General features: G+C 36.3%; 1 protein-coding gene across 1 annotated transcript in view; it reads right to left on the bottom strand.

The window, feature by feature from the left end:
- The window catches only part of CCDC7 (coiled-coil domain containing 7), a 341366-nt gene extending 328478 nt beyond the window's left edge, over nt 1-12888 (bottom strand). Inside the window, 2 exon segments of the mRNA XM_021064965.1 lie at nt 11121-11213; nt 12305-12888. Of these exon segments, the coding sequence (XP_020920624.1) occupies nt 11121-11213; nt 12305-12583 (372 nt within the window). The 5' untranslated portion in view covers nt 12584-12888.

Raw genomic sequence — 13262 nt, 5'->3', positions numbered from 1 at the left:
GGACTACAGAGACTCCACTCTTGAAGGGTGCACACAGGTTTTCATGTGCACTGGGTCCCAGGGCAAAACTGAGACTCCATAAAAATCTGGGTCAGACCTACCTGTGGATCTTGGAGGCTCTCCTGGGAAAACAGTGGGTGACTGTGGCTCATTGTAGGGGAAGGACATTGGAAGCAAAGGTCTCAGGAATTATCATCAGCATGAACTCCCCTGGATGTGGCCATTTTGGAAAAATCTGGCCCCACCCATCAGGGCTAAGAAGCCCCAGGCCAAACAACAAACTAGGTGGGAACACAGCCCCAACCATAAGCAAACAGGCTGCCTAAAGACCTTCTAGGCATACAGCCACCCAGAGACAAAGCCCCATCAGAGGGATAAGAACCAGCTCCGCCTCCTGTGGGCAGGCACCAGTCCCTTCCATCAGGAAGTCTCTGCAGCAAGCCCCTGTACCAACTTCAGCCACAAAGGAGCAGACATCAGAAGTAAGAGAGTCTACAATCCTATTGCCTGAAAAAAGGAGACCACTCAAAAAAGCTCTATAAAATAAAAAGGGAGAAAATTATGATCCAAATTAAAAAAAAAAAAAAAAACAAGGAAAAAACCCCCCAGAAAAACAGCTAATTGAACTTCCATGAAAAAGACTTTAGACTGATAATAGTAAAGACGATTGAAGATCTTGGAAATAAAATGGAGGCAAAGATTGATAAATTACAAGAAACACTGAACAAAGAAATAGAAAATTTAAAGATTAAGCAAACAGATACATAAAATACAATAACTAAAATAAAAAATTAACTAGAAGGAATCAACACCAGAATAAAGGAGGCACAAGAACAAGGTGGAAGATAGACTGGTAGAAATCACTGCTGTGAAACAGAAAAAAGAAAAAAGTTTGAAAAAAAATAAAGACAGCCTAGGAGAACTCTGGGACAATTCTAAATGCACCAATATGTGCATTATAGGGGTGCCAGAAGGATAAGAGAGAGAGAGAAAGGGCAGGAGAGAATATGTGAAGAGATAACGGCTGAAAACAACCCTAACATAGGAAAGGAATCACTCACTCAAAGTCAGGAAGCACAACAAATACCATATAAAATAAAGCAAAGGAAAAACACCCCAAGACACATATTAATCAAACTGACCAAAGTTAAAGACTAAGAGAAAATACTGAAAGGAGCTAGGGAAGAGAAACAAATAACATACAAGGGAACCCAATAAGGTTATCAGCAGATTTTTCAGCAGAAACTCTGCAGGCCAGAAGAGAGTGGCACGATACACTTAAAGTGATGAAAGGAAAAAACCTCCAACCAAGATTACTCTACCCACCAACGCTCTCATTCAGATTTGAAGGAGAAATCAAAAGCTTTACAGACAGGCAAAAGCTAAGAAGACTGAGCACCACTTAACAAGCTTTACAACAAATACTGAAGGAACTTCTCTAGGTGGAAAAGGCCACAACTAGAAACAAAAAAAAATTACAAATGACAAGGCTCACCAGTAAAGGTTTACATAAAGTAAAGGTAGAAAATCTTCCATACACAAGTATGCTACCAACAGGCAGGTACAAATGCAGGATACTGGAGATCCATTTGCAGTTGAGACCAGAAACTTAAAACAATCTTGTATATATATAATTATATCAAAGCTTCATGGTAACTATAACCAAAAATCTATAACAGATATACACACAGATAAGAAATAAGCAAAAAGCAATAATAAAAAGCAATCCACACACAACACTAAAAACAGTCATCAACCCACAAGAGAACAAGAGAAGGGAGGAAAAAAGACCAACAAAAACAAATCCAAAATGATTAACAAAATGGCAATAAGAGCATACAACCCAATAATTACTTAAATGTAGGAGTTCCTATTGTGGCTCAGTGGTAATGAACCTGACTAGGATCCATGAGGTTGTGGGTTCGATCCCTGGCCTTGCTCAGTGGGTTAAGCATCTGGCATTGCCATGAGCTGTGGTACAGGTTGCAGACGCAGCTCAGATTTGGCGTTGCTGTGGCTGTGGCCTAGGCCAGCAGCTATAGCTCTGATTCAACCCCTAGCCTGGGAACCTCCATGTGCCACAACTGTGACCCTAAAAAGACAAAAAATAATAATAATTACCTTAAATGTAAATGGACTAAATATCCCAACCATGGATACAAAAATAAGACCCATATAAATGCTGTCTTCAAGAAACCCACTTCAGTTCTAGAGACACAAACAAATTGAAAGTAAGAGGATGGAAGAAAACATTCCATGAAAATGGAAATCAAAAGAAAGCTAGAGTAGCAATACTTGTATCAGAGAAAACAGACCTTAAAGAATGTTATGAAAAACAAAGGACATTACATAATGATCAAAGGATCAATCCAAGAAGATGAAATAACAATTGTAAATATATATGCACCCAACATAGGATTACCTCAACATATAAAGCAACTGCTAACAGCCTTAAAGAAGAAATTGAAGATAACACAATCAATAGTGGGGGATTTCAACACCTCACTTAGAGCAATGGACAGATCATCCAGACAGAAAACCAACAAATGTGCAGACATTTCTTCAAAGAAGACATACAGATGGCCAAAAAAACACATGAAATGATGTTCGACAGCACTAATTATTAGAGAAATGCAAATCAAAACTAGTATGAGGTTCCACCTTACACCAGCCTCACTGAAAAGTCTACAAACAATAAATAAATGTGAGGGAGAGGAAGAAACCAAAAAATAAGGTTATGTAATGAATGATTCTATTCAGATGAAATTCTAGAAAAGGAAAAACTACAATGACAGATCTGGAATCTGGAGCTACAGTAGGAGGAGAGAATTGACTGTAAATGCACATACAGAGTTTTTTGGGATGATGATGATGTTTCATTGTTTAATTACAGTGGCAGTTACACAACCATAAAAAAAGGAGGCATAAAAGGCAGAGAGATCTCAGGAGTTCTTAGTGTAGCATTGTGGGTTAAGAACATGACTGCAGTGGCACAGGTCACTGTGAAGCACAGGTTTGATCCCTGGCCCAGAGCAGTGGGTAAAGGATCTTTGTATCTGCATCTGTGGCACAGGTGGTAGCTGTGGCTTGGATTTGACTCCTGGCCTGGGAACTTCTGAATGTCACAGGTATGGCCATAAATTAAAAAAAAAAAAAAATAAGGCAGAGAGATCTCATACTATATGTTTTCATGGTAATGTATTTTCAAGCTCTGCCAGGATTGAACCAAAACTATTTAAAACTGAAGTCTAGGAGTTCCCACTGCAGCTCAATGTAAATGAATCTATCATCCATGAGGACACAGGTTTGATACCTGGCCTCACTCAGTAGATTAAGGATCGGCATTGCCATGCACTATAGTGTAGGCCGCAGGTACAGCTTGTTTCCGGCATTGCTGTGGCTATGGTGTTATGCCAGCAGCTACAGCTCTGATTCAACCCCTAGCCTGGGAAACTCCATATGCCACGGATATAGCCCTAAAAAGACAAAAAAATGAAGTTTGAACTCCTGCCAGCTAAAATACTGGTAAGATCAAAGAAATCAGCTTCCCTGAAGAAGCAGCAATAAGAGAGATTACGGATTAGGCAAATCAGACAAGAACTCAACCTAATTAAACACACAGATCAGTTTCTGCTCAACTATTGAAGTAAGGGGAATGGTTAGCCCTTCATCCTAAATTCCAGAATGGAAAGGGCAAGCATTCTCTACAAAATATGTACCACAATTTCCAATGTTCTAAATACAATACTTGGGATCCAATTTTAAAAATTACAAAACAGGAGTTCCCATTGTGGCTCAGCAGTAACAAAAATGACTAGTAACCATCAGGATGTGGGTTTGATCCCTGGACTCACTCAGTGGGTTAAGGATCTGGCATTGCCATGACCTGCAATATAGGTCACAGATGTGGCATAGACCAGCAGCTGCAGCTCCGATGCAACCCCTAGCCTGGGAACTTCCATATGCCATGGGTGTGGCCTTTAAAAAAAATTACAAAACATATGAAGAACAAGGAAAATATAATCTACAATGAAAAGAAAAAATAGTAAGGCAAACACAGTGATAACCCATTTATTGCAATTAGCAGACAAGAAATTTTTAAAACTCTATTACTGATAAAAGATTTTGCAGGAAGCTCCTGCTGTGTTGTAGTGGGTTAAACATCCAGCATGTCTCTGCAGCAGCATGCATTTGATATCCAGCCTGGCACAGTGGGTTAAGGATCTGGTATTGCCATAGCTATTGCATAGGCAGCAGCTGCAGCTTGGATTTTATCCCTGGCCCAAGAACTTTCATATGCCACAAGTGCAGAAAAAAAAAAAAATTGCAAGAAAAGACATATATACTAGTGAAGAGATGTAACCAGCTCTGATAGGAGAAATATGAAACCCCTACGAAGAAACCAAAAGATCATCCTAAATGTGAATATTGTACTATTTGAAATAAAAATTTAATTGGATAGGATTTAACAGCAGCTCAGACACCACAGAAGTGACTGGTGACTTGAAGACAGTGTAATATATATTCTCCAAACTGAAGCATAGAAAGAGGAAACACTGAGGTAAATGAATAGAATGTAAGTGACTTCTTACACAGCATAGGCAGTCTAACATGTATAATTGCAATCTTATAAAAAGGAGAAGGGAGGCAGTAAACAACCTGAAGAAATAATGAATGGAAATTTTCCAAAGTGATGAAAAACATCAAGTCAAAGATTCAGCTTGATGGACTCCAAGCAGAATAAATATACAGAAAATATCACCTATGCATATCTTGGCAAACTGTTGAAATCTGAAGAGAAAATCTTTAAAACAGGGGGAAAACAAGAGTAAATACTGTAACAAAAAATGTTAAGTTAGGTAAATGGAATTATACTGCTCTAAGGTTCTTACATTAGAAATGAAGTAGTATAATATTAATTCTAGATAGACTATAAGAAATTTCCTGGTGGCCTAGTGGTTAAGGATTCAGCATTGTCACTGCTGTGGCTTGGGTCACTGTTGTGGTACAGGTTCGATCCTTGACCCAGTAACTTCCATACGCCACAAGTGGGGGGTCAAAAATAAATAAATAAATAAGATAGACTGTGATATGTTTAAATACATATTGAATCCTAAAGCATGCACGAAAAAAAGCACAGCTTAAAAAATGCTAAAAATGCATAATTAATGCAAAATAAAACAGAAAAGAGTAAAGGAGCAAAGAACATATGGGGCGAAAACAAAGAAAAGAGCAAGATAATAGACTTAATTCACATTATTGCATTAAAATTTATTATAATTACATGACAAATATTAAATATATGAAATAAATGTAAATGAACTAAACACATCAATTAAAAGACAGATTATCAGACTGAATAACAATGCAAGATTCAAATATATGCATTTCAAAGAAATAGTAAACATATAGTAATAGCTTGGAAGTAAAAGTCTCAAAGAAGATGTAACATGCAATGACTAATAATAAGAAAGTTAATATCAGACAAATTAGACATCAGAACATAGCACTATGTCAAAACAAAAATTGTTTTGGACTTCCAGTTCTGTCCGTGATGGACCAGTCTCATTTCTCCAATCCTCCCTCTTACAACTAAAACACCATAGGCATAACACAATGAATAAACACAGGAAAATTCTGAAAGGTGGAAAGAGAAAGGCAGAGATCTCAGGACTTGAATACATGAATTCCTTGGGTTTTCTCTTTTTCTACATATAAAATGGATGGGGCAGAGGAACAGCCTGCAGCCTGCTGTGTCATGAAGCCCAGACCCCACAAAAAGCCCCCAGAAAAGCCAAAGGACTCTACCATAACACAAAACCTTTAAACAATAACTATCCTACTTAAGCCAAACACCAAGAAAAAAGCTACACCAACACACATGTGTAAAAAGGGGTGAAAAATAATGTGGCAGTGAAAGCTGGCCCTCTGTTTCCCTCAGTAGGGCTAAGTGGAGAGTGGGTGGAGAGGCAGTAGTACCTGCAAGAGTGGTACTGGTGGAGCCAAGTAGGGAAGTAAACTCCCATACATGTCTGGAAACAGCAGTCAGAATGAGTTAAGTATGTCAGTTCTAATCACTATTATTAAATATAATGGTGAAAACCAAAGCCAACACAATTAGTCAAGAGAAGGAAATAAAAAGCATTCAGATTAGGCAAAAAGAAATAAAATTGTCTTTATTTGAAGATGACATAACTGTGTATGTACAAAACCCAAAATATCTACAGAAAAACTCCTAGAATGAAAAAGTACATTGAGCAAGGTTGCAAGATGTAAGAGCAACACACAAAAATCAATCATATTTCTATGTACTAGTAACAAAGTAGAAATCAAAATTAAAAACAATGCCACTGTTCATAGTATTCTCTTATGGTTTTTCATATTTCTGCAGTATGCACTGAGATATCTCCTTTTTCATTTCTCATTTTATTTGGTTTTTCTCTTATGGTTTTTCATATTTCTCTTATGGTTTTTCATATTTCTGCAGTATGCACTGAGATATCTCCTTTTTCATTTCTCATTTTATTTGGGTTTTTTCTCTCCTCTTCTTGGTGAATCCGGCCAGAGGTTTGTCAATTTCCTTTATCTTTTCAAAGAACCAACTCTTGGTTTTATTGATTTTTTTATTGTTTTTTTAAATCTCTACTTTATTGATTTCCTCTCTGATCTTTATGATTTCCTTTCTTCTGCTGACTTTAGGTTTGTTTTGCTCTTCTTTTTCTAATTCATTTAGATGGTGGGTTAAGTCGTTGATTTGAGATTTTCCTTCTTTTTTGAGGAAGACATGTATCACGATGACCTTCCCTTTAAGCACTGCTTTTGCAGCATCCCATAGATTTTGAATGGTTGTGTCTTCATTATCATTTGCTCCAGGTATTTTTTAATTTCCTTTTTGATTTCCTCATTGGCCAATTAGTTTTTTAGTAGCATATTGTTTAGTCTCCATGTAGTCAGTTCTTTCTCATTTCTTTTCCTGTGGTTGATTTCTAGTTTCATGCCATTGTAGTGAGAGAAGATATTACACTCTAAAATTTGTTAAGGTTAGTTCTGTAACCCTGTATGTGGTCAATCCTTGAGAATATTCCATATTCACTTGGTAAAGAATATATATTCTGATTTTTTTAGATGTGATGTCCTGAAAATGTCAATGATGTCTAACTTTTCTATTGCATAATTTAGGATCTCTGTTGCTTTACTGATTTTCTCTATAGAGGACCTGTCCATTGATGTGAGTAGGGTGTTAAAGTCTCCTACCATTATTGTATACACCAACAAATTTTACAACCTAGAAGAAATGGACAACATTCTAGAGACTTACAGCCCACCAAAACTGAATCAAGAAGAAAAAGATCAACTGAACAGACCAATCACTAGAAATAAAATTGAACTGGTAATAAAAACACTCCCTACAAACAAAAGTCCAGGATCAGATGGCTTCATGGGCAAATTCTACCAAACATACAAAGAGGAGCTTATATCCACCCTTCTTAAACTTTTTCAAAAGATTGAAGAAGAAGAAACACTCCAAAGACATCCTATGAAGCCACCATTACCCTAATACCAAAATGAGACAAAGATAATACCAAAAAAGAAAATTATAGGCCAATATCGTTGATGAATGTAGACACAGAAATTCTCAACAAAATTTTAGCCAACTGAATCGAAAAGCATATAAAAAAGATCGTACACCACGACCGAGTGGGATTCATCCCAGGTTCACAAGGATGGTTCAGCAAATGCAAATCAATCAATGTCATACACCACATTAACAAAATAAAAGTCGAAAACCACATGATTATCTCAATAGATGCAGAAAAAGCATTTGACAAAGTCCAACATCCATTCATGATACCCAAATGGGTGGAGAGGAAACATACCGTAACATAGTAAAAGCCATTTATGAAAAACACACAGCAAATATAATACTCAATGGAGAAAAGTTGAAAGCCATCCCACTAAAGTCTGGAACAAGACCAGGTTGCCCTCTCTCACCACTTTTATTCAACATAGTATTAGAAATCCTAGCCACAACAATCAGACAAACAAAAGAAATAAAATGTATCCAAATGGGAAGAGAAGAGGTAAAACTGTCACTATATGCAGATGACATGATACCATATATAGAAAACCCTAAAGATTCCACACAAAAACTACTGGAACTGATCAATGAATTCAGAAAAGCAGCAGGATATAAGACTAACATTCAGAAATCAGTCACATTTCTGTATAATAACAATGAAACATTAGAAAACGAATACAAAAACACAATAGCTTTTAAAATCAAACCCCCAAAAATTAAATACCTAGGAATAAACCTGACCAAGGAAGTGAAAGACTTATATGCTGAGAACTAGAAAACATTAATCAAGGAAATTAAAGAGGATTCAAAGAAATGGAAAGATATGCCATGCTCCTGGGTTGGAAGAATTAATACTGTAAAAATGGCTATACTACCCAAAGCAATCTAAAGATTCAGTGCAATCCCTATCAAATTAACCATGACATTTTTCACAGATCTAGAACAGACAATCCAAAAATTTATATGGAGCCACAAAAGACCCAGAATTGTCCAAGCAACAAAAACCAAGCAGGAGGCATCACTCTCCCAGACTTCAGGCAATATTACAAAGCCACAGTCATCAAGACAGTGTGGGACTGGTACCAAAACAGACATATAGACCAATGGAACAGAATAGAGAACCCAGAAATAAATCCAGACACCTATGGCCAATCAATCTTTGACAAAGAAGGTAAGAATATAAAATGTGGAAAAGACAGTCTTTTCAGTAAGCATTGCTAGGAAAACTGGACAGCTGCATGCAAGTCAATGAAACTAGAACATACCCTCACACCATGCACAAAATAAACACAAACTGGCTTAAAGACTTAAATGTAAGACAAGATGCCATCAACTCCTAGAATATAACATAGGCAAAACATTCTCTGACATCAACCTTATGAATATTTTCTCAGGTCAGTCTCCCAAAGCAACAGAAATAAGAGCAAAAATAAACCAATGGGACCTAATCACACTGACAAGCTTCTGCACAGCAAAGAAAAAAGCATTTTAAAAAACCAAAAGACAACCTACAGAATGGGAAAAAATAGTTTCAAATGATGCAACTGACAGGGCTTAATCTCTAAAATATACAAACAACTTATAGAACTCAAAAGAAGAAAAGCCAACAACCCAATTGAAAAATGGGCAGAAGACTTGAATAGACATTTCTCCAAAGATATACAGAAGGCCAACAGGCACATGAAAAAATTTTCAACATCACTAATTATTAGAGACATACAAATCAAAACTACTATGAGGTACCATCTCACACCATTCAGAATGGCCATCATTAGCAGGTCAACAAATAACAAATGCTTGAGAGGATGTGGAGAAAAGGGTACCCTGCTACACTGTTAGTGCGAATGTAAGTTGATACAACCACCATGGAAAACGGTATGGAGGGTACCTCAGAAAACTAAATATACAACTACCATATGACCCAGCAATCCCACTCTTGAGCATATATCCAGACAAAACTTTCCTTGAAAAAGATACATGCACCTTTACGTTCACTGCAGCACTATCCACAATAGCCAAGACATGGAAAAACCTAAATGACAGATGAATGGATTAAGAAGATGTGGTATATATGCACAATGGAATACTACTCAGCCATAAAAAAAGAACAAAATATGCCATTTGCAGCAACATGGATGGAACTAGAGACTCTCATCCTAAGTGAAGTAAGTCAGAAAGAGAAAGCCAAACACCATATGATATCACATATATGGAATCTAAAATATAGCACAAAGTAACCTTTCCACAGAAAAGAAACTCATGGACTTGGAGAAAAGACTTGTGGTTGCCGAGGGGGAGGGAGTGGGATGGACTGGGAATCTGGGGTTAATAGATGCAAACTATTGCCTTTGGAATGGATAAGCAATGAGATCCTGCTGTATAGTCACTTATGATGGAACATGATGAAGGATAATATGAGAAAAAGAATGTATATATATGTGTGACTGGGTCACTTTGCTGTACAGTAGAAATTGACAGAACCCTGTAAACCGACCATAATGGAAAAAATAAAAATCATTATAAACATTTTAAAAAATAAGAAAATTTTAAAAACCATAATGCCATTAAAAATCATTCCAGGAGTTCCCATTGTGGCTCAGCAGTAATGAACCTGACTAATATCCATGACAATGTGGGTTCAATCCCTGACACTGCTCAGTGGATTAAGGATCCAGCATTGTCGTGAGCTGTGGTATTAATCACGGATGGGGCTGTCAGATCCCATGTTGCTGTGTCTGTGGCATAGGCCAGCAGCTGCAGTTCTGATTCAAACCCTAGCCTGGGAACTTCCATATGCCACATGTGAGGCCCTAAAAAGCAAAAAAAAAAAAAAAAAAAATCCAAAACCATGAAATATTAATGTATAAATCTAACAAATCTTGTATAGGATCTGTATGATGAAAACTGCAAAATGCTGATGAAAAAAACAAGACAAAGAAATGAGTCAAATGGAGAAATATACTGGGTTCATGGATTGAAAGACTCAACACAGTTGTTTTATTACATGGAGCCAAATCAATCTCTATCAAAATTAATTATAAAACAGAAGAATAATACTCTATGAGTACAGTATATTAATGTACACAATAACTATGTAAAAATAATTTGTCTCATCAATAGATTGAATGAGAACTACATAATCACCTTAATAGGTATAATATCTCAATATATTCAACAAAGACATTTGTTAAAACTCAATTAACTTCCTCAATGTGTGTTTGTTTTTTTACTTAGCAAACTAGAACTAGAAGAATATTCTTTATCATAATGAAAACATATATATCTCAAACCAATAGCCAACCACAAGGTTAAATAAAGAGGAGAGGGACTAGCATTAAAAGCAGGCTCAAGACATAGATATGCCTTAAACTTTAAGATAAGTGTTGGCAGAGAATGGAAAAATCAGTACACTACTTTCAAATTTCCTAAAAGGATCATTTTCATGGATGGGAATTCATTCTGAGAACATATATAGACTCAAAAAGAAAATCTTAGCCTTCTCAGTATTAATGTATCTACATTAGCATTACGGTATACTTACAGATAAGGATAATCCTTCATGTTCAGGCTTCATAACTGGTTTTTCTTCATTTTGAATATTAAATCCATAGGTTTCTTCCAAAGAAGAAACAATCTATGAGAAAATCAAAGCATACTGTGTACTTATATAGTGTAAAAACATTACATTAAATGTGATACTTAACCAACCATATCAGAACCATCTCATGCCCCATCGTATATCCTTCTGAAGAAGCAGAATGAGAAACAGCCCTAGATCCCTCCCCAGAAATGAAGAAAGGCCCAAAAGCTCTTCTGTTTCTGTGTGGAAAGCAAGAGTCTATGAACATTTGAAGCACAACTCCAATTACCACCAAAGTATTCCTCAAAATATGACTGCATTGATGTTCTTCTTTGAAGAGAGCTGGGAAAAAGAGCGAGATGGAAACCAGAAAGCAACACATTTTGAAAGGAAATTCTCTGAGCTAATGCCTTGAACTTTGAGCAAACTTGTATTTTGGAAGTTTGATGAACTATATCTTTGTGTATTTGTGCTATTCCTCACTGTTTTCTCTTGGTATTTGGTACATTTACAATTGAATTCTGAACAACTGTGCAAAAAAAAGAAATTCAGAGAAAGGAAGATTTTCTTTTCTCCAACACTGAGAGCTAAAGTTTCTAAAGTGCAGAGAATATTAACACAGCAGGTATTAGACTTTAAAAAGCCTATCTTAGAAAGATCAGCTTGTGTCTCAGAACTTGGACTTCATGAAGGCTCCCACTAGTCACTAACTGATGACAGTGGCTCACTGTCCCTAAAATGTCTGTATTATATGATTATGCTGAACACCCACTTTCTTTCAGGAAATCTAGAATTTCAGTACATGCTAGACAGACACCTATATAACCAACCCTCAATAAAACCTTGGGCACTGAGTCTCTAATGAGCTTTCTGATAGACATTTCACATGTGTTGTCACAATCCGTTGTTGGAGGAATGAAACATGTCCTATGTGAATCCAAAGGGAAAGAAATATTAGAAGTTTGGACCTAGTTTTCCGCCCCCCATGTGCCTTTTCCTTTTGATTTTGCTCTTTATCCTTTCACTGTGATATAGCTTACCCATTAATATAACTGTATATTGAGCCCAGTGAGTCCTCCTAGCAAATCACTAAACCTGGAGATAGTTAAAGGGATCCCCAACACAGGCACCAACAAGTATCTTACCATCTTCAGATGTTTGGTAATTTTTCTGACCAATTCATCTTCTGCTATGAACTCCTTTGTCTTACTTGATGGAATGGGCAAAGCATACCTTACGATGGATTCTCCTGTTGGTGGAGATCTTAAGACCATAGGTTCAAGTCTGTCATGCACTGTTTTTGCACTGTGTTTTTCCTTTGATTTAGGTGACAATGGCAAATTAAGTAGTCCTTTTTTATATGTTAAATCTGGAACATTTGCCGATTTACCATTAGAGGCCAACAGATGCTTTACTGGCTTCATTTTGTTATTTACTTAGCTTCTGAATTATAGATGAAAAACTTTTATTTCTTCCTGTGAATAAAACATTAAGATTTCAGATTAAAAATTAAGGCAGAATTATCAATCACCATGAAGTTGGTGAATCCCAAAATCAACTATGGAGAAATTACATAATGGAGAGCAAAATATTCCTAAAAACAAGTAATAAAAATTTTTGAAAAACCTGTGAGAAACCCCTAGCGATCTATGTGTGGGCATTTAGGATAGGAGCTGAAGGGAGGGAAAAAGACAGTGGCAGCAGTGAGAGACTATATTTAGAAAATGTTAAAACATTTTAAAAACTTTCCCCCATTCTTAAGCTTATACCCATATAAATATATAAAGTATATATAAACACATATGTATTTATAAAAATATACAAACATATGCCATATGTATAAAAATATACAAACATATGCATATGTATATATAAAAATATATAAATGTATGCCATAACTATACATACATATATAATTATTTCCACAGAAATAATAGCCTATTCTCAGGGTATCAGCAGAATAATATTGGGCATATGTAACACCAAAGTTATGCTGGAATAACAAAGTATAGACTAGGTAGGTATTAAGTTTTACTTCTCTTTTTCTCAAGCCAATTAAGACAGGACAATGCCTCCTCTGCCAAGAGTTTTAAAGTATGTTTC

The sequence above is a fragment of the Sus scrofa genome, chromosome 10 (genome assembly GCF_000003025.6).
Source record: "Sus scrofa isolate TJ Tabasco breed Duroc chromosome 10, Sscrofa11.1, whole genome shotgun sequence".
Taxonomy (NCBI): domain Eukaryota; kingdom Metazoa; phylum Chordata; class Mammalia; order Artiodactyla; family Suidae; genus Sus; species Sus scrofa.
Note: the sequence above shows the minus strand (reverse complement) of the source record. Positions and strands in the feature narration are given on the sequence as shown.